Here is a 26,568-nt window from a genome sequence, read left to right as displayed (position 1 = left end):
ACAGGTAATACAGCCTGGAGCTGTTTAACGGTTTCACAGCTAGCAGATATTTTACCGCTAGCAGCTAGGGGATGAACACTTGGCTGTACACGCATCACGCTGACGCTCTCTCCTTGCCTGAGCGGATGAGCAGAAGCCCGGCCACTTGTGGGAACTGTAACCGGGATCGACACTAAACCGGGATTTTTTCCTCCAAGATTGAGATGTTTAAATATAGGAGACTCGGATCCAGGTCTCCCGTATTTAGGAGGTCACCAGCGTAGTTTAAAGACTGAACTCTACCAAGCGATACAAAATACAGTGAGCAGCTCTGCTCCAGCCCAGAACTGGATGATAAAGGAGCCGGAGAGACTGAGCATAGCATCCCCAAATCCCGTAACGTGGTCCAGCACCTCTTCCCCACACGAGCCACGCCACCGAGCTAGCGTTCCCTCTGCAAAGGAGAAGTTAGAGACCTTGTTGGAGAGCACGGTATCGCGTGCGCGGCACTCACCCTTCTCTGTCTATGTGAGGCAGCGGGTGTTTTGAGGTGTTTCGCAGTTTCCTGTGAAATTGGGTGAAATCTAGTTTTTCAGGCTGCAAGTCCCACGTCGCACCACTAGGAGAGAAAAACAGGGAAAGACAAAGAAAGAAAGTCCGCTACTAATTAAACACCAACCGGCTGAAGAGCAGAGGGCACATCGGAGCCTGCAGACAAGGAAAGCTGGTACTTCTGGAAGAACCTCTCCCTGCTGCAGAGCAGACGGATACGGGCCTCCAACCTTCACACTGTTGCATGACTTTTAATTTCTTCTAATTTTTTTTTTTTTTTTTTTTTGAGATGATGAGCTCCTGTTGCTTGCTCTAAACCCTGATTTTGATGGATGACGCAGCACGATGCAGCACGCCTTGCTAGCTATACGCGCCCTCTGTATCAAGGGGGTATGGCAACAGGTAGGTGTTCTGGTCCACGCAATGGAGATGTTCTCTCTTGGTCCTGCACAACCTGCCCGATCCAATGGCCCGGAGCAAGTCCTAGGTGGGAACTTAACCCCCGCAGACTCTTGTAGTGCTCCAGGCACAGAGAGGGAGATGTATAAAACTGGACAGAAAGCGTATTTCACCACCGTCTTCATGCTGAAGCATGAAGAGGCTCTCTCCTCATGAAGAGCCCTTCCCAGCAGCTACAAAGTCAATGCGTGGTCGCACCGCCAATTAATGGAAGACGAGAATCCTGGAGCAGTAGCTCAGAGCTGCCTCAAGTCTTCGTAGAATGGTTTGGGTTGGAAAGGACCTTAAAGATCATCTAGTTCCAACTCCCCTGCCCTGGGCAGGGACACCTCCCACCAGCCCAGGTTGCTCCAAGCCCCGTCCAACCTGGCCTTGAACACCTCCAGGGATGGAGCATCTACAACTTCTCTGGTCTTGCCTGCGCAGCTTTTGGATGACTACAAGTAATCATATCAGTGCCGGTTTCAGATGTTTGGACTGCAGACCCATCCAGCGGCCTCTCTGAAGCACGTAGGATGCCTTAAGTAGATTGACTGTGCTTAGGGCCGTGGGCTAAATGGGGATGGGGAAGAGGAGGAGCAGCGACACGAGTATCGGTAGGGTACTCACTGGCACCTGGGTACTGTCAGGATGGACACGCGGGCAAAGGCTAAGAGAAGGCATGGTCCATCTCTCTCTCTCTCAAAGAATTTTAAAACCGGCTTACCTGAAGGAGTCAAAGGTGTTGGCAGCCCAGATGTCCGTGCCCAGCATGTCAAGGGAGCTCTCCTTGTTGCCATTCTAGGAGGGAGGGAAAGGCGGTTACTCGCCAGGAAGGCACGAGGTGCTATCCGGACCACGGCACAGGCCGGCACAGCCGTGGAAGTGTCCCAGCTCTATGCGTGGGCTTCTCCACTTCCGTGTGAATCCACACTCACTGCAACGCAGAGACCCCTTGCCTGCTGCAAAAGCACACCGTGAAGGCAAGGAGTGGCACAGTTTCGGCCTTGGGGACACAAAGCTGTGGACAACATGGAGCAGACAATATGTAGGCTCAGCTCTGACTCCAGCCCTGTTCTCCTACCCCACCATCCACAACCTCCAAGACCCACCAAGCTCCAGCGGGCAGGCTGACATCCCGATCACGAAGACACCCAACTTCAGAGTCACAGACCAGTTGAGGTGGGAAAGGACCTCTGAAGTTCATCTAGTCCAACCCTCCTGCTCAAGCAGGGCCACCTACAACTAGGTGCTCAGGACCACGTCCAGGTGGCTTTGGAGTATGTCCAAGGATGGAGCTCTTCACCACCAGCTACCAGGGCCTGCTCACCAATAAGGATGAGGAAAGACGTCCTGCTTCGTTAAGGAGTCACGGTGGCAAGACTTCTTGCTCTAACAACAGGCGGGGGACATCAGAACCCTGCACTGTGCCACTTCTGCCACGCGCACCAGTAAACCAGTTCACGCGGTTATTCTGGTACGTGACCCACCAGCCCTAAGGTGACGGTTCCTTCCCTCAAGAAGCAAAAGCGTCACGGTATAATCCGGTGGGAATTATGAGAAACCTCCAGCAAACTGCAAAGCACCTTGAATTTTACCGTACAGTTGCTTTTGGCAGCAACCCGAAGCAAAAGTATCTAAAGCAAAGACCTCACACACATCCTTCATGACCCCTTTGCAGTCACCAGCCTACACGTGTCCTCCCCACAGAAAGAGGGCTGCCCTCTCCACCTTTTACCGGCGAAGAAGTAAAGCAGTTGGATTTTGCCGGGACCATTTAAAAAAAAAAAAAAAAAAAAAAAAAAATCAGACTTGAGTCAGACTTTTTTCCCCCCAATGTTTCTTACATATATTCAGATTATTTAAGTATTTCAGCCCAAACGGTCCCACCTCTGGTGAAACAAGCGCTGGAGGATGGTGGCTTCCATATATTCCCCGTCCTACAATTTCTGCCATTTTCAAATATTATTAATAATAACCACTGAGACACTAAAACCTCATGAAGATGTGCCTATTTCTTGATGAAGCCCCAGACCTCGGTCTGCCCATGCAGTGAGCAGTCTTTTCCCAATGAGCAGGACGCCCATCCTCGGTGCACGCTACGGACGGTCGGACTTCACAGCAATTCCCAGCACAACAAGCAATTTAGACACCAGCTGCTCCAAAACCAGCCACATCGCTCCCTTTTTTGTCTCCTCCAAGGGGTCCGTGGGTTACAATTTTAACCTCCGGGGATCTGCAAGTCAACTTGTCTCTGCACAGAAACAAACTACCAGAAATAAATAAAATTCTCACGATCAGTTATGGAAACAGAGCTTTTCATTTTAGGCAAATGTAAGGAAAATTATCTTCCACCAAGGAGGGAAATTACTTTTCCGACTACTTAAGAAGCATCCTCACGCGGTAAAATGAAAATACACACGTGCAGGTCTTTATAGCTATCATCCAAAGGAGAGATACCTCTTCTTGCTGACAGATCCATTTCTCGTTCCGTTTCCTACGGATATGGGATATTGTAAGTCCCTGTCAATGAGCCAGCTACAATAGGAGTTCCTAAGAGGAAAGAGTCTGGGTTCAGGGAGAACGAACGGGAACATGTAACCAGTTGCAGTGCAGATGAGACAGATCAGCAACAAAGATCCCAAATAGCAAAAATTTAAGAGAAAGCGGGTTCCTAATGCAACGGGTCGTGTCCTAAAATTGTTGCCCAAATTCAGCTTGGACCAGGGCTTCTGAAGAGCCCCTTCTTGACTCCTGAAATAAAGCGTCTAGCAATTACCCTCTGATGCTTGGCTTGAAATCTGTTGGGATGCGCAGGGAGAGTTTTGGCACCGACACCTCCTAATCCACAGCGTAAGCGAAGGCAACACAAGCTGTCCCACCCAGCCACCCCGCATCTCCTCGGCGCTCTAACGGTGAGCACCGGCGGGTCAGCCCCGGAATTTCCCAGCAATTAGGAGAAATGGCAGCGATGGTGCAGGAGGTCAGACGGGTGCAAGCTTCTAGGCAGCGGTTGGATTCTCCCACCCAAACCGGGCTGCAACTCCTGGTCCTCCTAGATGACGTCCCTAGACGATGTCCCCACGACCTCTTGGAGACGCTCCAAGCATTAGCCAGACTCTATAAAGACGGCGCCAGGGCCAAACGACAACACACCTTGTCATTAAGTTGTGAGTCACTACGGTCATTCCAAGAATTCCTTTTGGTCTTCGATGACCTGTCTTTATAACCGGTTTCTGTCTCGACTCACAAGGCAGGGAACATGCCGGCTGCCCAAGTGAATCCGGGCTGTAAAGTGCTTACTAAAATGCTCACAGCACAGGACCAAGACTTCAGAATAAGACCTTAAAAAAAGCCAATTCTCAAGTCCAGGGATGAAAAAAAAAATAAAAATAAATTTACATGTATTTAAGAAGAGAAGTGACTTGCTGTCAGTTCCCCCAGGACTGCAATTATAACCGTAAGCAGTTTTAACTTGAAGCTCCCAATGACCCAACCCTCAGCTTTAGATAATAATTTTCACCGCAAAGGGGTTAGTACTGCTGAAAATTAATTAAGCTACCAGGAAAGATGATTGAGAGACACACCGACGAGAACGAGATAAATACCCAGAACGATCAGAGATCCGGTAAAAGCCGATCCTACACCCAGTACGGTTTAAAATGCACGTCCATAACCTCCGTCCCTATGAGCACACACCATCTCCATCCACCGTCGCCCAACCCCCGTAGCTGCCCACACAAAACCAGGGACGGACGACGCCACCGGCTGCGTGGACTCTGACTGTTTACCCGTGCATGCAGCTTCAGCAAATTCCCCACAAAGTCGGCATTTGCATGCCCGCAGCAGCTTTTTGAAAGCCCAGCTCAGCGTCCCACCGGTTCCTCTCGCCGCTCCTCATGACCAGCCTCCAGCGAACCACTGCAAATACAAAATCATCCTCTTCGTCGCACGATTGCCAACAGGGTTAGCTCATCGCCGTGCCTGGCATTAACGTAGAACGCTGCCAAGTAGTCGGCTGAGTCTGTGGTAAAAATTCAGGGATTGTCCTGTGTCATGTGTTATTTCTTAAGCATTTTTCAGCTCTACGTTTGAGAAGATTCCCCCACCTTTCCTCCTTCTCAGCTGCCTGCGACCCCTGGCTACACTTTCATAAAAACCAAAAAGGATATTTAGATAACAAACTGTCTGAAAAGGCTCTGATTAAAGGTTTTGTTGTTGAAAATTGCAAGTCTTCATAAGAAAAATATAGATATTTTGAGGAAGACACTATTATCCCTGCTCGAAGAAGAAGGATATGTTGAGTCTCGCTCCTCCAGAAAGGACCATCACTTCCCAGCAATGACACGGTTCTGCAGGTCCTCTCCCACCACAGCGTGGCTCAGGAGGAGAGACTATTTCCTCAAGTTCTCCAGGATGGATGAGACGGATGAACGGACCAGGACTGTGACCACCGGCCCCGCATCTCCCAGCGGCCATCCTCCGCTTTTGGCACAACCAACACTCACATGTGCAAAAGCAGAATTACAGAACCATAGAATGGTTTGGGTTGGAAGGGACCTTAAAGACCATCCAGTTCCAACCCCCCTGCCCTGGGCAGGGACACCTCCCACCAGCCCAGGTTGCTCCAAGCCCCGTCCAGCCTGGCCTTGAACACCTCCAGGGATGGGGCAGCCACAGCTTCTCTGGGCAACCTGGGCCAGCGGCTCACCACCCTCACAGCAAAGAATTTCTTCCTAATATCCAATCTAAATTTACCCTCTTTCAGTTTGAAACCGTTACCCCTCGTAGAGCAACTCCAAGAGGAGAGAGGAGGACAGAGGCTGACTAAAACATGAAGAAGAGGTCCCTGGTCTGAGTTCAAGGAACGGACTGAAAACCAAATCAAAAGCAAATTCTCAAAGTCTTCTGCAGGGCAGGAAGGAAACTCCCCATTTAGCCCGGCTGATGGCTCCCATGGAAAGCAGCTGGACCCAAGGTCACACGTTTAACACCATCTATGTGGTGTCCACTCATATATCAACATCTAATGAAGACTCAACAAAAAATAATTACAGGCATCTCTTAATTTCCCCAAATGAAAATACACCAGGACTTCAAATAAAGAAAAAACCCTAATTTCCTTTGCACTAAACCAGCTGACTAGGGACTTCTTTCCCAATATTAAAGCACTCGGCACACCTCAACACGCTTCTTGAGACTGAAGAACAGCTACAGCCCTCAGCAGCCAGGTCCCACATTAAGCGTGAATTAATTAGATCTCTGAAGTGTCCTTCGTAATTGACACGCACTCACACCCTATGTGTAGACACACACACAAAACACATCATTAGGAGGATGCCTCTGATCAACAGCAAGCAAAGGACGCAGCTTCAGCACGTCGCTACCAGATATACCTTGGTCCATTGCCTGAACTGGCTGCTTCTCCCGCGGCTGCCAGACCTGGATCCAGACCCACACCCAGAGCCTGACCCCGGCCGGGATCCTGCGCTCCCACTGCTGCTGTGATCCCACTCTCCCTGGAAACAACAAACAGCTCGCTTTAGTCAAGGGCAACGCCATCTCGCACCCACAAAAACCACAGACCTGGTGAACCAGGAGAGCTCCAGCACCCAGACCACATGCGCAAGCACCATTAAACCCATGCCCAACGCCTTATTTTGGGGCATTCTCAGAGTCCTTTAACATGCCATATTTACACATTGCAAAGGGATGACATTGTGGGAGGCTTCAATGAATATAAGATCTGGCTCTAGTCTATGCATGGGGAAAATAATAACACCTACCTCCTCTATCTTGATGAGAATTACGCATATTCAGCAACCCCACCCCCTCTAAAACTCCTTAAGGGCACTTGGACGATGCCCTTAACAACACGCTTTAACTGTTGGTCAGCCCTGAATTGGTCAGGCAGTTGGGACGAGATGGTCATTGTAGGTCCCCTTCCAACTGAAACAGTCTAGTTCTACTCTAGTCTGGAATTCTCGCCTCTTCTAGGACTCTAGTCTGGAATTCTCGCCTCTTCTAGGACTCTAGTCTGGAATTCTCACCTATTGTATTCTAGAGTTCTGTTATATTCTAGAATACTGTTATATTAAGTTCTAGACTTCTCTTCTATTCCAGACTTCTATTCCATTCCAGACTTCTATTCCATTCCCTTAACTCCCCTCCCAAGCCCAAATCAACTTCTCAGCCAGTTTGTCCCTCTGCTTAGCCCACTGTTGGAGTCCAGCTACTCACACACTTGGAGTTTACCAGGAGACAACATTACACAAATAACTATTTTTGCCTATTAAGGAGCTGTGCCCAATATTCTCCTTTGTTTTCCTAACACTTGGTTCTACTGTCAAACAAGGTGCAGGTTCCTTGTTCAGCTGGCAGCCCTTCAGGCCGAGCTGAGTCATCCGAAAACCAGAAAAACTCACCCAACCAGCCCTATCTACCCAAACCTCCCACAAGGCGCTTGGAGAGAAAGGTGGATATTGTCAGGGCAATTGTTTTAAAAGCTTTGCTCAGAGGCTTGGGAAAGACCTTTGAAGTGACCTAAGATGATTTAAAAAAACCCATTAAATCACAGAGCGCAGAATATTCAACTCTTTCAAGCATTCTGAAAATCAGGGAAATACAAAGGGGGAATGTGTGTTTCAGGACTGGTGTGAGGCGACACTTCTCATGTCTCAGATATCTTCGTGGGGCTCCATGAGGCCTTGAGGACACTGCCAAGGGCTAAGACAAAGGCAGAGCCACCATGGCTTTCAAGAGCCAAAAGGACTCACCAGCAAAGCACACGACAGCCAAGTCCAGGTCACTAATTCGGAGGTACAGACCAGGTCTCACCTCCACCACTGCCACCTGGGTTGGATGGGGCAGGGAGACAGCAGCACAGCAGACCCTAAGCCACCTAAGGTAATGCTACCCAGTGGTCCAGCATGGACCTTAGCGCACATGAAACTCAACACGAGGGACGAGAAGCAAAACGCAGCAGTACTGGTTTCTGCATTGCTCCAGCTGCACGTTCTCCATCTTCAAACCTAGCAACTCTTAAGCAAGCTCAAATATATCATGGTTGCTGTAGCCTAAAAAATCAGTACTGACTTCAAAAGAGGTCAACTGGTTTTCAAGTTGTATATAGACGAAATCTGAGAGGTTGCGGTTGTTCCCACCACATGTCACAACGACAGTAGAAAGCAGCTTCTTCCCTCCTCATCACCCCGTGACGTGAATCTCCCCACGGTTGAGAAATACCGAGTGGCACAAAGTTTAGGGAGTCGTTAAATAGGCATGAAGGGAAACAGAGCTTCACAGATGCCACTTGTGAGACGCGGGCAGCTGGCCACTTTGGGAAGCCTTGGGGAAGAGCCAAGTCTTGCAGGCATCCCGAGAAGTGAGAAATATCTCATTTGACGTGGGAAAGATGCGCACCAACTGAAAAGGTGGCGTGGGGAGAAATGGGCCTTCACCACTTAGATGTTTGAAGGATTAATTACCAGTTTACCGCATCCTACGCACACCACGTCTTGTTCATCCCCGTATGAAAAACTTCTGAGCCAAATGCTACGGTGGGACCAAGTCAACGCGTGCACCCTTCGCTTTAAAAGAGACACTGAAAATAAACATCACCATTTGGTTATATTCGGTTGACCCAACTTTTGGTCATCGTCTCCTGCAGGCAACCTGAGGTTAGGCAAATTCCAGAAATGCAGCTGGCCACAATAAAACCCTTGTGAGAAACAGGGAGATTGGTACCCACCATGCGTCGATGTCCAAACTCACCGAGAGAAGCCAGCGGATATGGTATGAACCAGTTAGATAAAAGTCACAGGTACTTTTTTACTAAATCAACTTGTCTCCTGGCTCTAACTCACGGTGTGGGATCTTCTCCCAGTTCATGTTCCTTATCTTTATCATGCCCTGTTAAAATTTATATTTAAAACTAAATTATTTTTAAAATAAAAAACGTTGAACTGAAAATTGTTGAAACTTCTGTTGAAGCTGGAACAGTCGAACCGAGTATGGCCTAAACACACCCATGTTCAAACTCACCAGCACAGTCAAGCTCAATATTTTACCTAAATTTCTGACTAATTGCCAAAAACGAACAACTTTTTACCGCTATCTTACCGCCGGGGGTTCAAATCTCCAGAACTGAAATACGTCCACCAGAAACTCTCCCAGATGTTTCTGGTGGCTTTGTGTCTAATAAAGCCATTTTGTGCTAAAATGAACCCTCTCCGCAGACCTTGTTCCTACAGGAGAAGCGAAGCTCACGCCAACCTCATGGGTGATGCTGGAGGAGTGGGCGAGAGTATGCAGGTAACGATCGTTCCTTAGAAAATAACAAATGAGCAACAAAAATCCTCCACCAGCATCATTGCAAAAACCGTTAAACCCCCATCCCAAACCCATACAGGCAGCTGGACTTCAGCAGAAAGCCGAGGCTCCGCAGGGGTGAAACGTGGCACTGCTCACCCTCCATCCTGCAGCATGGCCACCTACATGTCTCCCACACAGCGCTCTTGTCGAATTAATTCAGCATGTTGTAGAAACAGATTTGCCCGCTCTGACGAAAGCTGAAGAAACAGTTATAATGGCACAAAGTTCTCCATCCCATGCCCTTGCCTCCTGCCAACTCAATCCCCCGTCATCTAAGCCCTGTCGCTCTCTGCTGTGCCCTCAAAAGACCAAGACTGGCCCAGTCTCTCCCAACATCCCAAACAACCCTTGAACTCTTGTTCCCAACTCTTATTTGAGCTTCTCCACCTACCATTGATGGTCTACGCTCACCAGCAGGAGATAGAACCTTTGAGCCATACTTTAGGGCTTGCAGGGAAATGTCACCCCCTCCAGAGATTGATTCCCAGCCGCTGCTCTCAACCATTCCAATCCTTCCGGCCAAGCTCCGCACCCTCTAGGAAACAGCGAGGCTGGTGCGCATTAACACCGCCAGCCACCTTCCTTTGGAAACTAGCTGTCGAATCTAACATTTGCATTTTAATTAGCAATAATCATATGTTTCACTTACACTGCAATTTTCACCTTCGCAGCTAGCTCTTTGAGGCATGAACTAATTAATCCCGCTCCCTCTGCCAGCTCAAGAGTTAATACTTTCTGCTGCCTCAGCCCGAGTTTGAAAATCCCATTCGCAGGAAAAGGAGATAACTTTCCCCGACGCACAGGCAATAAACGGAAACGCGGTGACCACCTCCGTGGTTGCTCTCAGCGACGATAAGTATGGGTGAAGTCGGCTGTGTTGGTAGAGGTGTAGACCAGCCACGGCGATACCACAAGCTTTAAGCGGCCCAAAGACATCAGTGGTTTCTTGATGGGACTTCCCGGGACACAAAGCCTTTAAGATATCCCCCAGCATTAACAACGGTCTCACCACTGCACCTACAAGGAGCTCCCTAGATTAAGAGCGGAGCGTCCTTCGAATGACTCCCAAATTTTGAGTCTTAATCCTGGTCAGAACAGAAGACAGCTACCACCCAAAACGTCCTTTTTGAGGTTTTTCTGCAGCAGACGTTTTCACGCACCCACATCTTCCAGTCATGCAGAATTTTGACACCGGACTCCAAGTATCTCCCTGTTCTTCTAGACCTATTCAAGAAGAACCACTCCAATTTTTCTACGGAAAAATAATGGTTTAATTATTTTAATCATTTTAAATGCACCTTTTAAGAAAAAAAAATGTACGATTACTCTAAACATTTTAGTAGGGACAAATTTCCAGCTTCTTTCTTCTCAAAATATTGCATAAAACCATAAGAAAACCAGAAAACTTACCCTTCTAAAAAACATCACGCAGAAAAACCAACCACCTTGGCTCTGCTCTTTCCCTCCCCAGGTCCGTGTCCACCTTCCCCAGCCCTCTCCAATCTGGTACGGTACCTGCTCACCGTTTTGGTAAAGGAACAGCAGAAGGGACACCAAACATCACTGGGAGCTCTTCTCCCACCAGGAAAAGTCAAGGTTTTACCTATACCTGTGCCACAATACGGCACCAAAGGACCCTGATGGGCCTAGAAGTTGGAGGTTAAGCCCACAAGATCTTTCTGGACTCCCTAGGAAAGGGCCAAAGCTGCATGGTTGTGTACCTTCCGGACAACATCAGAAGAGACGTGTGAGGCGAGGATGCGGTAGATAGCTCGTCTATGCATAAGGATGAAGATAAGAAGGAGCACTGAGAGCACTCAGACTGGCACCGAGAACTTCAGACGTGCCATGGGAACCCAGCAGCAAGCCCCTGCCCAAGCCTTGGAGGAAACGGCTCACGTCATCCTGCCAAGAGCTTTGGCACTTGTTGACCTATTCAACCAAATCTGGAAGAAGAATGGAGGCCTCAAAGGTAACTCAGTTACTTCAAGTTTCACAAAACTAGAGCGTGGGAAGCTCTCCTTTCAGCGGGCAGACTGGCATCACCCTCTTCGCTCTACACAAATGGGAACTGAGGGAGACGAGACGTCCTCCCATGTGAGTCACTAGAGACAGCAGGCCTAGAAGACACCTCCTCGGTAAAAAGCAACAGTTCTCCTAAATCAGGCAGCAAAGCAGTGAAGCATTTCGCTCCCAGATCTTCAGACACCCAAGCAGGCGGTTGCTTCACGAGGGGTGGTGCTGCCTCGCGAGGTGTAACCCCAACAGAAGTCCCAGAGAAAGTTAAACCCATATATTAGCTAAAGAACTTAATTTCTTTCTCAGCAGTCCTCTCCGACCGTAATTGAAGAGGGCTGCATTAACTGCACGGAGGGAGCGTCACCCAGCAATTACAGAAAACCATTAAGTGACTGGTTTTTTTCCAGAGTTGCTCTTTGATCATGGGCAGGTCACCCCACTTAAATCTTCAAGTTCTTCTTCTGTCAGGCAGGGCTACACCAACCTGTATTCACTGGCAAAGCCTCAAAGTAACTCCCTGCCTTTCGCTTTCTCTTTTTCTTTTGGAAACGAGACAACGGTGACTGCAAGCATCTGCCAGCACCCGCTTGTCCCAACAGGTCTCCAGCAACGCGGGCCAACCTCAACCAAATTCAGCGTACAAACTGGTCCTAGGCTGTGACACAAGTGGGTCGGTGAGATGGAGAACTGCCGCCGGGATCATTCCTCGCGTTTTGCTGAGCAAGAAAACCATGGCGCTTCGGATCCAGACCCAAGGATGGGCAACTAAAGCCAGACACGGGCTGGCTAACCAGCACGGGGAAATGAATTGCATCGTCGGTCCGGGAGATCCTCCCAGCCTCCTCGCAAGCAGCACCCACCCGCTCTCCAGCGCTGATCTGGTTAGCCAAGGATTTGGGGCATTACACGCTGCCTGCTGATGTCAGCGGATTTAAGCTGGCAAGCGGACGGCTTCACTGCCAACGTGAGAAGTTTACATGACGGCAGTGCTGGTCACAGGAGCCTGAGTCCAACTCTGGACCCAGTGACGTGGCCACTGCCTCAAACCGTGATCCCTTCCCACCTGCCTCTGCAGCATCCATCCGGGAGGATTTCCTCATGTTTGACCCCAGGCGGTCACGGCAGCGCTGATGCCTGCAAAAAAAAATAATCTCTGGAATTGCAAAAGAAATTTGCACTGATACTTTGGGGTTGTTTTTTTTTCCCCACTTTCTATAAAATTAAGTTTCACTCTGCACTGAAATCTTCTGTTCCCCAAGAGACAACCTTCACACGTCGCCCCATCCCCACTATTGCCTTTGCTTTGGCAACGTAGCAGCTTTTCCAGCCGTGACTTCATATGGTTGGAAGTGCTCAGCATCAGAGAGGGTTTTGAGGTTCAGGTGCGAAACGTCTCCTGCCTGGGAACATTTTGGCACTAGCCCAGCACTGAGCTTCTTTGAGTCATGGAGACACAGACGATAATTTCACGTGACACTAGCTTTGATTTTGTGGGAACTTCTCATGTTTCCCTCATCAGCAAGGCTTGGGTTCAGACATCCTCCGGCAGGACGTGCCAGGCTCGGTGACAATGGCACACACTCCCTGCAAAGCCCTCTATATCTCCATGCAACCGAACAGCGCAGGACACTCAACGCTTTATGCTGTTAATTCGTTAGCACAGCTCTTGGGATGCTCTTGAACCCGGCCGGTGAGTCCTCTCCAACCATGGCCCAAGAGTGGAAACCCACCACCTCTGCCTGCCACAGGCACACTGCTGTTTCTACTGGTTTAATGGGAAGGCAAACCAAGTCATCTCCTCTCCACCACCAGCTCCCTGGGGAGGAGAACAGAAGGGTGCTCCTGGCAACATGTACGATAATCCAGATGTGATCCACACACCCTCCCTGTTTCTTCGCTGCTCAGTAGATAGGCAACATGACCATCAACTGGAGAAGCCTCTGAGGTCCCCATCCACGCAACAAGTACAAGAAGGACACGGACCTGTTGGAGTGAGTCAAGAGGAGGGCCATGAAGATGATCAGAGGGCTGGAGCACCTCTCCTGTGAAGTCAGGTTGAAAGCGTTGGGGTTGTTCAGCCTGGAGAAGAGAAGGCTCCGCGGAGACCTTCCAGCCCCTTCCAGTCCCTCAAGGGGCTCCAGGAAAGCTGGGGAGGGACTCTGGAGCAGGGAGGGGAGCCATCGGACGAGGGGGAACAGGTTTAAACTGAAAGAGGGGAGATTGAGATGAGATCTGAGGAAGAAATTCGTTGGTGTGAGGGTGGTGAGACACTGGAACAGGTTGCCCAGAGAAGCTGTGGCTGCCCCATCCCTGGAGGGGTTCAAGGCCAGGTTGGCCGGGGCTTGGAGCAACCTGGGCTGGTGGGAGGTGTCCCTGCCCGTTTCATATGGAACTAGATGGTCTTTAAGGTCCCTTCCAACCCAAACCATTCTATGATTCTAAGTCCCTGCTGCAGCCGGTGGGACACGGACAAACATGCAAATAAGCAGTCAAATAAATTGCGTTCCCATTTACTGCCAACAACGTAAGCTTTTGCTCGGTGACGATGGGTGACTGCCAGCCACCATGGGGGAAGGGATGGACTTGGCCACAAAGGAGGATTTTCAACTGTCCCTCCCCCACCGCCTGGAGAAATGGGACAAACCCGCAGAGTCGCTCTGGTTTTTGTTAATGCCCTTTCCATAAGGGGAGCCTGGGATGGAGCCGCTGCCAGGCCTTTCATGTACCAAGAGCTCCGCTGGCTCTCGGAATACATACCATACCAGAAGTCTTTTCCTTCATGAATTGCTCTAAGAAATATATCAAAGAGCTTCCTACTTGCAACAGCCTCACAAGGGGAATGCAAATAAAGTATTATATAAAATCTTCCCACTGGGTCTTGTGAGAAAAAAAAAAAAAATCCAAATATAAAAAGATTTTAAATGATTCCATTATCCAAACTTTTCTCATTTATAGAGGCGGTAACGTTGCTCAGATCGTATCTTGCGTACATCGGCGGAGCGGTCTTCACCCCAGAGGCTCACCCGGCGCTAGCAGAGCTTCTGGGGGGTACGGCTCAAATGCGGCGGGGCTCAGCAGAGCGCGGCGATGCCACGCAGCAAACGAAAGCGGTCACAGTAGGAAAACAAGGAGAATTATAGAGGAGCTGAACGTAATTATGAAGCCGGGGGTTTTTCTCAGCGCACCAGGAGTTCACGAAATGTATCTCGTGAGATCCTCCGCATCTTCTCACAGCCACCTGCCCAGAGAACTGGAAAGACCAGAGTAAAAGGTTTCCAGGGGAAATTTTCTCTATTTTGAAGCAACTTCTTTGTACGGGATGCACAGTGCCGACCTACAGGCCGCTGACCCCCATATAGTATCCCACAGGTGCTAACAGCAGATATCTCATCAAGGAACGTAAGTGCAGGGCAAGTACGGGGTGATCTTTCCCAGAGATACCTGCTAACGTCGGAAAAACATCAATTTAGGAATATCCTAGACTGCAGGTCGCATCAAGACACCTTATTTTTTACCCTTCAATTCACATTATCCGGGAATTGCTCTCAGCCCCACACTTACACAACATCCTGTGGATGCTTACGTGTATTATATATAAATGCTTATATAAATCCATAATACACCTATGAAAAAAATATCTTTCTTTTATTTGCCCTAACCTTGCTGGATCCCACAGACAAGAATTTTGAAGGCATCGGGTAACTCTACGATGCAGAAGGGGATTTTCAGGCATGGGAAAGTCAGCTTCACTCCTGGCTCCCCTATAACCTTTAGGAAGCCAATTACTTTTGAAAACGTGGCCCTGGACTACTCTGCCCTCGCAGAAGAGGAACCAGACGCTGAATATAGTTTCAGGACCAACCCTGGATTTGCATAGAAATGCCTTTTCTGATCGTCAGGTTAGAATTGTGTGAGGCGTATCATGGTCACCGATACATAACCCACATTTCCACGGCAGCTGAAGCCAGCCGGAATCTCGCATCCAAGTATTTTTCGACTAAGACCGGCGCGTATTGCACAACCGGCAACGCAGAAATCTCAGCTGGAAATAAAATAGGAGAGACAGGAATTTGATTTTCCAACCAAACCCTTCAAAATCCATACAAAATTGCAACCAAAGAAAAAAAAAAAAACCAAACAAACAAACCCACAACCAACCAACAACCACAACATCCCTTGGGAAATAATTAGCCAGCTTTTTCCTGCGCGGGTTTGAAGAGCGATTGATAATTTACACGCACGACAAACACCTTATTAATGAATTATTATGTTGGGTTTGGGTTTTTTTTTTTTTTTTTAATGTTTAAAGCTACTAGTGAAAAATCAACAGCCAGAAATGGTAATAAACTGAGCCTAATTCTCACCAGCAGCGTTTCACTCGTGTATCAGTAACAGCAAGAGAAACGCTTGCCTGGACAGAAGAACAATAGCTGGCAGCTCCTCTTTGGTGCCAAGGAAAATTTGTTACTCGCTGTTAAAAGAAGCCCAACACGGAGAGAGATAATTATTAGCTCTGCTGCAGGCTGGGAGAGAGCCCAAACGCAGGAAAAACAGCTTGGGCATCGGCGAATGTTATTTGTACATGGAAAACAAGCTCTCTGCTGGCGGAGATGAAAAAGGTTTAATTCCCAGGAAAAAAAAAAACAAACCAAAACAAAAAAAACCAACCCACTGACAAAAAACCCCTGTAAGTTGAAACAAAAGAGCACGGCACCCGGCAGATGGAAGATGTCAGGGCTGCGTTGATTTGAGTGGGGGAAGCGTCACTCGTGTGCGATTCCTGCGTCCTCCTGCGGTACCCAGCAGGGACTGGCACGTCAAGCCGAGCCCTTGGGTGAAGAGCCAGGAGGGATCTTCTGCCCCGAGGACAAGAGCCGGTCCTGCTAAGAGCCCCAGCAACCCAAGGGGGCTCGACGGAAACGGCCAGCCTCCCCGCTGAATTTCAAGCGGCTGGCTGCGGCGGCGGGAGGGAGCCCAGCTGGGGTTTTGCTGCTGAATATTTCAGAGCAGATCAAAGCTATAATAAATTAAACCCACAATTCCGTCTGCCACCTTCAGAGGTTCATCTGAAGCAGCGTCTCCGTACAGCACCTTCCTACACAGCGACGATCTTTCCTTTGTTCTGTGCTGGCGTTTGTATAGATGCTGTCGGCATCCTTGCATCCAGGCGCACGGCAGGGAAGGGACGTGAAGCCACAATCCCAGCAGCTTCCAGCACGGCTTTGTGCAGGAAGAAGCTGCGTCCAAAACAGGAGCTGCACTATGCACTGCTCAGACTGGCACGGCGTCTTGTACCACCCTGCAAGGGGCTCCCACGCTCCTTCTCGTGGATCCCACGCATGGGACAGAAGCCTGGAGGACATCAAGCAGGGCAAGAGCACCAAACCCACCAGCCCGAAGCCACTTCTCCAGGTGGGACACCCATCAGCCCCAGCAACTGCAACCCTTTCCTGCAGCTCAGACCTCCTTGGTCTCGTATCTCCTTGGGTGAACGCCGCTCTTACAAAGCTGATGGTCGCATGGTGGCAAAGCAGCTCCTCAACCAGGTGACAACAGTCAAACCCATGCCTCTGTCCTTGCCAACCCTCTCCCATGTCAGTGCTCACACAGAGGAGGGACAGCCACCTCCAGCGACGCCAGCAGCACTTGGTAAAGACTCTTCACTGATGCTCGCACCACGTGCAACCACCAAAACTGACTTACACCCGGCTTCTGTCATTGCAAACCCAACACCGGCTCTCAGCACGCGCAGTTCCGCTTCTTCGCCCAGTTCACCCTCGCAGCTATTGAATCCCCTTCCCTCCAACGCCACCCTTGTGCTCCAGCACCTAACCAAGAAGCACGGCGACGCAAACCTCCCTCATCCCAGCTACGTCTCATGCTTCCAAGCCAGCTTCGATGCTCCAAATAGGTCCCTTGCACAGGTGACAATAAGAAGCTCTTCAGGAATAAAGAGGACACTCCATATTTTTTCCCCCCTTTATCGCAGAGCAATAAGCTCCACATCAAAGCATCCGTCCGCACATCGGGATGTTGCCCGTCTCCCATGGTTTCCGTGGGGGTGAGCCTTCGGATGCCGAGCACAGGGACGCGTCTCCCCTTCCAAGGGAGAGGGAAAGCTGGCAGCGTGGGCAGGCTCCACGCTGCCAGATGAGGCAGTGCCAGAAGAAAAGCAAAAGCTTGGTGAGGAAGAGCGAAATACAACCCCTACCTGATTGTGTTCGTGAGACAACGAGCCCTTCCCTCGGGATGGGGAACAGCTGCCATCAAGCTGCTCGCTACAATCCGCCGTCCACTGTAAAAGGGATAAAAAAAAAAAAAAAGGGATCGTGTAAAATAATAGCCGGGCTGGGAAAAACCGCTGCGTCAGTCCACAGCACACAGCAAACACCGTCCGGCTGTGGGCATCACTGTACACGTGCCGCCTCCCCCTTATTGAGGATGATTCCAAAGGCTTTGGCTCGGAAATGCTCCACCCGCCAACAGCGAGCGGAGGGAAGGTGCGGGAACAATTGCAGGAAGGCACCTGAAACGATGCTTTGCAATAAAAACCATCCCCAGTATTTCCTTGCAGACTCCAACAGTGTTTGGTATCCCAGGCGTGCGTTCTGGATCAAGGACAGCTTAACTCGATTCTTCTTTTTCACGGCAAGTTGGGAATTCTCTGCTTTTCCCAACTCTGTTCGCTTTCTGCGACAGACAAGAGTCCTGAGCTGCCAAAAACTCGTGGTTTTATTTTAAACAAAGCAGAGAACAGAGCTCAAAGCTGCAGGTTTGGCCGCTGCCGTATGCCGCCGCTGTGACGTGCGGCCTGGATGTCAGCCCTGCTGTCACACCAGCTTCACCCCACGGTGAAGGACATGGGCGCTGGGGGACTTCCCAGGCATAGGGAGAGGCCAGTAGCTCTGGAATATGACCCGCCGTTTCCCACAGGGTTTGACAGCAAGGTGCCTCCACCAAAATAATTCAATTTGGGGTCATTTGGGGGTTTTTTTTCCTCCCCCAGAGAAATGAAGGGTTGCATCATGCTGGGGAAAAACTAAAGTAATAAAAAAAAGAAAAAAAAATAATAATCAAGCAAACCAACATAAAATACACTGCTTAATCCTAAAGTCATCTCCTTGTCCCCCTGCAAAGTTGAGACTGAACCTTGGTGACCAGTTCCGTTTCTGAGGTCTTTCATCCTGGAAGTACCTGGCTGCTCCAGAGACACTGACCCCTTGGGATGCTGTCACCAAGGCTGATGCTCCAAGAAAACGAAAAGCCAATTCTGTCCAACCAGTAACTACCTGAGAGCTTCTTGACAAGGACGGATGAGCTCGCGACTAAGAGAAAGAGCCACCAGTCGAACTGCTCACCATCCCTGCGCAGCTCTGCCCTCATCGGAGAGCCCGCGCTACCTCAACCAGACAGCAAACAGCAGCCTTGTCTTTAATGAGCTCTTTAATGAGCTGCCCGTTGCTCTCCTGCCACCTCCGCTGACCTACCTGGTCATGATGCTATCACGCTTGAGATCCTTCTGCCAGACCTATGCGTATCTCCTTTAACAACCTGGAGTGCAACCACATGCCTGGAAAGTTCTCTCAAGCTACAGCTCACCCATTATTACGTCCACAGCCGAAAAAAACCTGCATTTTCCCTCTGACTTGCCTCTTTTTTTCCCGGTGGGTTCAAGGCTGGAGACACTCCCGTGATGGAAACGTCCATACTCTGGCATTCTCTGGACTGGAGATGGATGCAGCTCCTCTGGCCGGTGGTGTGGAGGATGGAGGAGCACACAATGTGCCTTTCCTTCCTTCCCCCGGCAAGAAGGGCAGTTAATTTGGGGATGTGGTACCATCCAAGCATCTTACACACATGGGTGAGAGGATTTATCCTCTCTTGCGCGGGGAAAACACTATTACAGCCACAAGGAAATGAACCGCAGAGAGATTAAGTAACTTGCCCAACATTAAAGATTAAGTTGCTGGCAGAACCTTGCAGTTAAAAACAATTTTCTTGGTTTCGGTCCAGCACCTTCCCCCTAAACCCATCCTTTTTCCTCCAGCTCTCATTCAGAGGGAACGCGTCACCTTCAAATCAGGCTGGCTTCCGCCAGGGTTACTCCAGCGAGCTGCAGGATACGTGCATGTTTATTCCTTGCTTTGATAAGAAGTGATCAGGAAGAGAAAAATCAGAAATAAAAATTCCCGGTTATTTCTTATAGAAACTGGGGGTATGAGGTGGGGAAAATCAACGTCTTCGGGAGACAGGTAATTCCTTCCTAACGCATCCCTTAAGACACGGCTCCACAAAAGCAGGTGACCTATGTAAAAGCCCATCCTCGCTTCTTGTCCCATATATAACCCTAAAAATACGAAACACTCCGTTTTGCTGGAGCTTCAGATAGAAATCCTAATTAAACTTATACACCAATGGTCTGGGGTACAACCACATTTAGTTGCTTAATTTGAGACGCCACTAAAAGGGGTCTAATTAAAAGGTTTCAACATTCAGGTCTTTCGTTATTCATTTTTCTTTTAAAATAAAACCTGACTGTTTTTAAAGACAGCATTCCCAGAACTGACGTTAAAAACCCCGCAGCTCCTCTTTTTCAGGGTAGGCCAGGAAGGAAAGCTAAAATCCCACTTCCACAACTGGAAAATGGATTTGGTCGTTGCAACCAAGGACCTTAACGCAAAAATTGTACCTGGGCTGCCATGAGAATTAGCAGCTTTTGTCCTAAAGATGGGCAGCAGCGTGGACAGGCTCCAAGCGGTTGTAAAACTTTGCCTAATAATTTATTTCTAATTCAGTAGTATTTCTAAACTTGACACGTTAAATAAAGCAGCACTTGCCTGTTTGACCTGAAGCCCCTCCAAGGCGTCACTTCAAATACAGCCATTTTCCAGCCTTAGGTTAAAAAAATGCACGATAAAGTACTTCGGATCACTTGATTTTTAAATTTAGTTTCTCCCACTTCTAACAGCTTTGATCCTCAAAATTTAAAACACCTCTTCAGCAAAATCTATTCTTAAAAAGGTTCCTTTGATTGATAATTTCTTTACACCGAGCCAATATATAAAGGGTCCAAAGCTCTGGATTAGATCCTCAGCTCCAGGAAACCTGCATGGCTCAGATAAATCAGATAAACGTTCCTGATATCAGATAAGGATGGGATCCTTCCTATATAGAATCACAGAATGGTTTGGGTGGGAAGGGACCTTAAAGATCATCTAGTTCTGACGCCCTGCCCCGGGCAGGGACACCTCCCACCACACCCAGGTTGCTCCAAGCCCCGGCCAACCTGGCCTTCAACCCCTCCAGGGATGGGGCAGCCACAGCTTCTCTGGGCAACCTGGGCCAGGGGCTCACCACCCTCCCAGCAAAGAATTTCTTCCCAATATCTCATCTAAATCTCCCCTCTTCCAGTTTAAAACTGTTGCCCCTTGTCCTGTCGCTCCAGGCCTTGGTAAAAAGTCTCTCTCAGTCTTTCTTCTAAGTCCACTTTATGCAGTGAAAAGCTGCAATAAGGTCTCCTCGAAGCCTTCTCTTCTCCAGGCTGAACCCTCCCAACTCCCTCAGCCTGTCCTCACAGCAGAGGTTTTCCAGCCCTCTGACCATTTCTGTGGCCTCCTCTGGACTCGCTCCAACACGTCCACGTCTTTCTTGAACGGAGTTGGACTCAGTATTCCAGGTGAGGCAGCTAGGAGTAAAGAATCACCTTCCTTGACCTGCTGGCCATGCTTCTTGTGACGCAACCCAGGATACGTGTGGCTTTCTGGACTGCAAGCGCACGCTGCCAGCTCATGCCCAATTTGTCGCTCACCAGTGCGCCCAAGTCCTTTATGGCAGGGCTGCTCTCAACTTATCCATTCCTCAGTCTGCCATGCTACTGGGGATCGCCCTGACCCAGGTGTAGGACCTTGCACTTGGCCCTGTTGAGCTTCATGAGGTTCACATGGAACTCCCCTCTGCTGGACTTGGGAACATTGGCTTTTGCACGCTGAGGTGCATGGGATGGGAGAAGCAGGCACCTCAGGAACTACTAGGAGAGCACCTTGCCCTCGTTACCCCAACCACTCCTCCCAATTTAAAGGCATAAACCAAGCCCTTAGGGAGGCAGGGCCTCATTTGTACGCAATTAATATACTTTGAGTGTGAAATGAGAGACAAAACGACCTGCAACAAAACTTCTCTGCATGCTGGAGGAGGTCGTGGGTCCTGGACAAACCCCGTCTGGACTCTGCCCTTCTCCCCATCACGGTACCTCCAGCTCGGCTTCGCCACACAATCTCATTAGCCGTTAAGCTAACATTAAGGCTTAATGCAAAGCAGTCTGGGGATCTCTCTGCTCGGGATCAGTCTCCCTCGTACTTCACATGAAGAGATGAAGACCCAAATCAGACCAGCAGATCCCTCCAGCAGCTCAAACACATCTTAGCTATCCAACGACGGCCACATCCTTACTCTTATGACCCTTCAGTCTTATTATTCTTATTTTGTCCACATAACCAGTATGTAAGTGGTCTCTAACCGAAATATTTTACCCTGCAGGGTAGGAAAGCACCTCTATCACAAATGAAGGATCACGGCAGCTTTACAAGGCCAAGGGCACAGAGCGGAGCTCCCCACTCCCTGCACCATGGGGTTCTTATCCCTTCAACAGTTCACATTTTCGCCATGCATCTGTCACGCCGTGGCACCAGAATACAAACGATTTCCCTCCAAACAACAACAACAGTTCAGGAGGTTTAATTTCTCCTTGTGTTGGATCTAAAACGTCCATTTTAGGAACACACCCAACTAGGACCATGTCATTCCTAATGACAACACCAAGCCACATCCTCACTAAAACCATCCCTCTGAAATACAGCGATTTCCTTCTCTGACATAACAGCCACGAAGCAAGCAAAAAAGTTATTGCACATACTAAAATGCCCACAAGAACCACACTTTTGGGGAGCATCTGGGGCTTTTGATCGACCTTCTGGTCTTGGTTGTTTCATGGACACCCCTGTGCATACGGACAGGAGCCCATCTCACCTCTGAGCATCCCCCCACCACAGGCCCTGCAGCTCTTCTCAATCCCTCCAGGATTTTTCCACTCTGGTGAAGCAGCATGGTGTTTGGGATGGAGAGACACACGCTTCATTTACAAACGAAACGTCCTTCACTTATTCACTTATTATTTCAGGAAGAAATTCTTTACTGTGAGGGTGATAAGGCACTGGAACAGGTTGCCCAGGGAAGCTGTTGATGCCCCGTCCCTGGAGGTGTTCAAGGCCAGGCTGGATGAGGCTTTGAGCAGCCTGGTCTAGTGGGAGGTGTCCCTGCCCAGGGCATTGGGCTTGGAACTAGATGATCTTTAAAGTCCCTTCCAACCTGAACCATTTTGCGTGATTCTGTGATTATAAATGGGAACCTTGCAGAAGTCAAAAAGCTTCGGGTCTCGCACCTTGAGACCATGGAAAAACAAAACCCAGTTGACAGGAGACCTCTACCGACTGGTTGGAGACCTCAGATCAGGCTGAACAAGCAAGGTGCCCCAACTCCAACCTTTTATTATGTCCTGCTTTACACCCCAACTCTCGAAAAGGTGCTCCCAGCTGGATGTGCATCCTCAATCCAGGTGACAAGCCATCGCCGTCCCCCAGGCCCTCTCCCACCCCACGCTGTGCCCTTCACCCACCTGCGAGATGTGGGACTGCGTCTTCTCGCTCTCGCCGTCCCCCTCCGTTTTATCCGTCAGCAGCCCCTGGACCTGATACTCCAGGACGTAGCTGTCGATGAAACGCTCCAGCTCCTCGATCTCCTGAGAGCGGCTGCTCCCCGCCTCCGAGGAGGCCGATGCCACTGACGAGTTCTCCATCCCTTCAGGAGAGACGCCGAGAAGGGAGGGGGCCTGAGAAAGTAAAATTAAAAAAAAAAAAAAAAAGCAAGAAATGATTTCCCAGTAATTATACAAAATTTAAAAAACAGTAGCCAAAGCCTGCCAGTTACCATGGGCAGGATACTTTTGCAGTACATCCGAGAACATTGACAATAATCCTAGGTGGTCACATTTAGAGCTTCCATTCGCGCACAACCGAAAAAAAAAAAATAAAAAAAATCCATTTCTCTAATATTTCTACATCTAAAGACAATAACAGACATCTTGCTTATCCTCCTTCTCAAAACCCAAAGTACTGAAAACCTCCAGACACACGCACAAGAGAAAACCCCCGATGAAAATGCTTAATTTAAAAAGCCCAGGGCATTGGGTGTGCTGGATAAGGGCGATAAGGTGGGGATGACGGGCAGGGGTGCGAGGAAGAGGATGATAATTGAAAAGCTTCTCTAGGACGGCAGCAGTAAATGCTGCTGAGTCAACGGCGCGACTGTAAATGGTCCAGCGAGGAGGTTTGCACGCGGACGTGAAAACAGACATCACGCCAGAAATTTATTTTTAAAACTTCTCCTTGTTAAAAATGGATTAGAAAGAGCAAAAAAGGGGAAAACCCTGCAAAACAACAAAGCATCTTCTGCATCAACCAGTTGACTGGCAGCGCCACAGAAGAAACGGTGCTATGCCTCCAGCTGAGCTCCGAGCCAGCACAGCCCCGAGCCCCTGTCACAGCAAAGGTGTCACCTCCATGGAGACACAAGCTCATGTTCATCTTGACCAGACACGGGTCCTCCTTCTCCCAACCCCAGTCCTACTCTGCCAGACCGCCAAGTGCCGTGGATCCATGGTTTCGCTGGCCGGAGCAACACGAACAGGTCCTTTCCTGGCTCCGAGGAGCCAGCGCTTCCAGGGAGATAGGCTCTGCTGGAGAACGGCTCTATAGAAGACATCGGGGCTTTATGATGTTTTTAAGATAAAGCATCCTCAGGATGCAAACTGACTCTGGACTATCAGCAGATAGCTCAGCCGAGACGCAAACCTTCAGAGGTGGGAGCCCGAATCACTAAATGTTCTGTATGGAGGTTTGGAACATCTTCTTACCGGTTAAAGTCCAAATACAGAGCAGAGGAGAAAGAGAAGAGCGTGCAAATGGAAACAGATGTATATTCAAATTCAGTCATTGCCTTCAAGGCTCGATTCAGCTACCCAAATGTCCCAACAGCCCCGGTTATCCCTCTCTCCGGTGTCTGCTCTAGGAGCACAGCCATCTCCTAAATATGTATATGTAGATTATGGCTAGCAGAATAAGAAGCCATTATCCAGGGGCTTACACTGCAAACCCTATTAGGATAGTCTTGTTTAGGACGCAGATCATCAAGGAATTAAGAGTCGTGCTGCAAATCAAAGCCAGACCCCTCTACATCCCCAGCCCCTCTCCTAAGCCAACACACGGAGAATGGATACACCACCCCACATATGGCTCTTCAACTAATACAAGAGACTGAATTCAAGTCACTTTCATCTCCTCTGATCCATATAGTGAATTAAAAACCTTAGCAAGTCCTGCAGTTAGCCTTTAACCGGGGAATGAACACATAAGGACATCGATAGCTGACATCCAGATCATCTGAAGAGGTGCATCTAATGACAAAAGCCGATGAAACCTCAAATGCAGCATTGCCAGCAAGGGCAGCTCTGATGACGTTCAGGTGGATGCTCCTGTGATCACTATGTGCGATCACAGCACATCCATCCCAGATAACACACTCCTCGGAACGTTGGCCAACGCTGTTTTCCAGCAACAGGCAGAACATCCCCTTCAACTCACTAAAATGCCATCTTCTCCAGCCAAGAACAGGGCAGCTCCACAGAGCACGCCATCACCAGGGACAAAAATGAAAGGTACGCTCCACAGGCAAACAAAAGGCACGGAGAAGTCCTCCTGTGGTCTCCTGAGATGGAAACAGCGCCAGAAGAACTTCACTCGGATGAAGGTGACCACGGATGCTTCTTCAAACATGGCTTAGGTTTAAAAGACTCCCAAAGCCCAGGTCAGAGCAAGGAGCCACAGCTCTTACATCTAACAGCAGCTGCACACTGTACGGTCAACACAAGAGCTTCCATGAGGACCACGCATCCGGTCATGTGAGCAAAGACAGGTACAGTTTGCTCTGAGGAGGGGACTGCCGCCACCCAAACCACCCTCTCACATGGTCCTCTCCCCTGCCCAGGTCTGGGGTGCCCAGGGGCACAGAGTGGGCAGCGGGGACCGTTCCAGCTACAAACACCTGCAGGTGACACTCTTCAAACCCCACACTTCAAGCACACATCACCGGATTTCTGGGAGGTCTCTCCTTGGGGTACTGACCCAAACCAAATTGTTTAGTTTGCAAACATGGGCTGAACGCACAGCAGCAAGAAGGACAAGAAGAGCCATCAAAAACTAAAGGGTTTTCCATGTGACATAAAAGCTCTGTGACTCATTGCTGTGGGAGATGGGACCGTTCTGGGGGGCTGACACCCCTTCTTTGGCCATCGGTCAGGTGCTGGCTCCGAGTTCACCCCAAGATCCGCATCCCCCATCCAGAGAAGCTGGGCTGAGTGATGGGGAGGGGGCTCAGCATCCCTATTGTCCCCCATCCAACCGCTGCAGAGGGAGCTTGGACCAAGCCCTCTCCTCCTTCCTATTTCTCCACGGCTGAACGACACACCTAGAAGAACAGAAACCATCAACTCCTGTACCTGAGCTGGGCACATTTCACATGAATTATGCTCTGGACCAAGGTCTTGTGGTAAGACCCATACTCCTCCTTCCCTGCGGTTGGGAGGGAAAAGACGCAGGAGATCCCACCACATTGCAGGACGCCAAGACTTCATATCCCTCACCCTCTCCTTCACCGAGAACTGGTATTTACAGTCTGTTTTGAGACAAGTAGAAAATTACCAAGCAAATTTGGAGTGAGTCACATGCCACCCGGAAGGGAAGGAGAAAAAAAAAAAAAAAAAAAAAAAAAAAAATCTGTTCCCAGCTCCTGAACTATTTCTCATCTGTCACTTCTGAACAATTGTGGCTTCATTTGGAAACTGCTGAGAACGAGCAGTTCTGGCCTAAGGATTTCATCTGCTTAAGGAATTATTCCCAAATGTGCCCGGACTGTCAAAAAGGCTCATTATGTAGATCAATATCACACATTAACTCCTGAACAAAAATCACGTGGCGTATTCAAAAGGAGGAAGAAAAAAAAAATAGACAAGGAAAAAAAACCCAAAAAACCAGAGGAGCCCTAGAGAGCATGGAGCCCTGGAGGAGGGCATGCCTCTCCCCTTTTAGCTAATTAGTG

The 26,568-nt window shown here is 49.3% G+C and overlaps 1 protein-coding gene across 5 annotated transcripts in view; it reads right to left on the bottom strand.

Annotated features, from left to right (window-relative positions):
- LOC128902745 (CBP80/20-dependent translation initiation factor-like) overlaps nucleotides 1-26,568 on the bottom strand; it is a 156,093-nt gene that overhangs the window by 102,415 nt on the left and 27,110 nt on the right. For 2 of the 5 annotated variants that reach the window (XM_054186229.1, XM_054186230.1), the window contains exons 2-5: nucleotides 23,033-23,245; nucleotides 17,573-17,656; nucleotides 1,697-1,770; nucleotides 494-598 (exon numbers count right to left, since the gene is read on the bottom strand). In XM_054186229.1, the coding sequence (XP_054042204.1) occupies nucleotides 494-598; nucleotides 1,697-1,770; nucleotides 17,573-17,656; nucleotides 23,033-23,212 (443 nt within the window). In that variant the 5' untranslated portion in view covers nucleotides 23,213-23,245. Of the gene's footprint in view, nucleotides 1-493; nucleotides 599-1,696; nucleotides 1,771-6,365; nucleotides 6,489-12,221; nucleotides 13,000-17,572; nucleotides 17,657-23,032; nucleotides 23,246-26,568 lie in introns of those variants that run through there. The other 3 variants (XM_054186233.1, XM_054186231.1, XM_054186232.1) reach the window with 3 other exon arrangements.

This window comes from Rissa tridactyla, chromosome Z (genome assembly GCF_028500815.1).
Source record: "Rissa tridactyla isolate bRisTri1 chromosome Z, bRisTri1.patW.cur.20221130, whole genome shotgun sequence".
Classification (NCBI taxonomy): domain Eukaryota; kingdom Metazoa; phylum Chordata; class Aves; order Charadriiformes; family Laridae; genus Rissa; species Rissa tridactyla.
The sequence above is the reverse complement of the archived record's forward strand: the minus strand, read 5'-3'. Positions and strand labels throughout refer to the sequence as shown.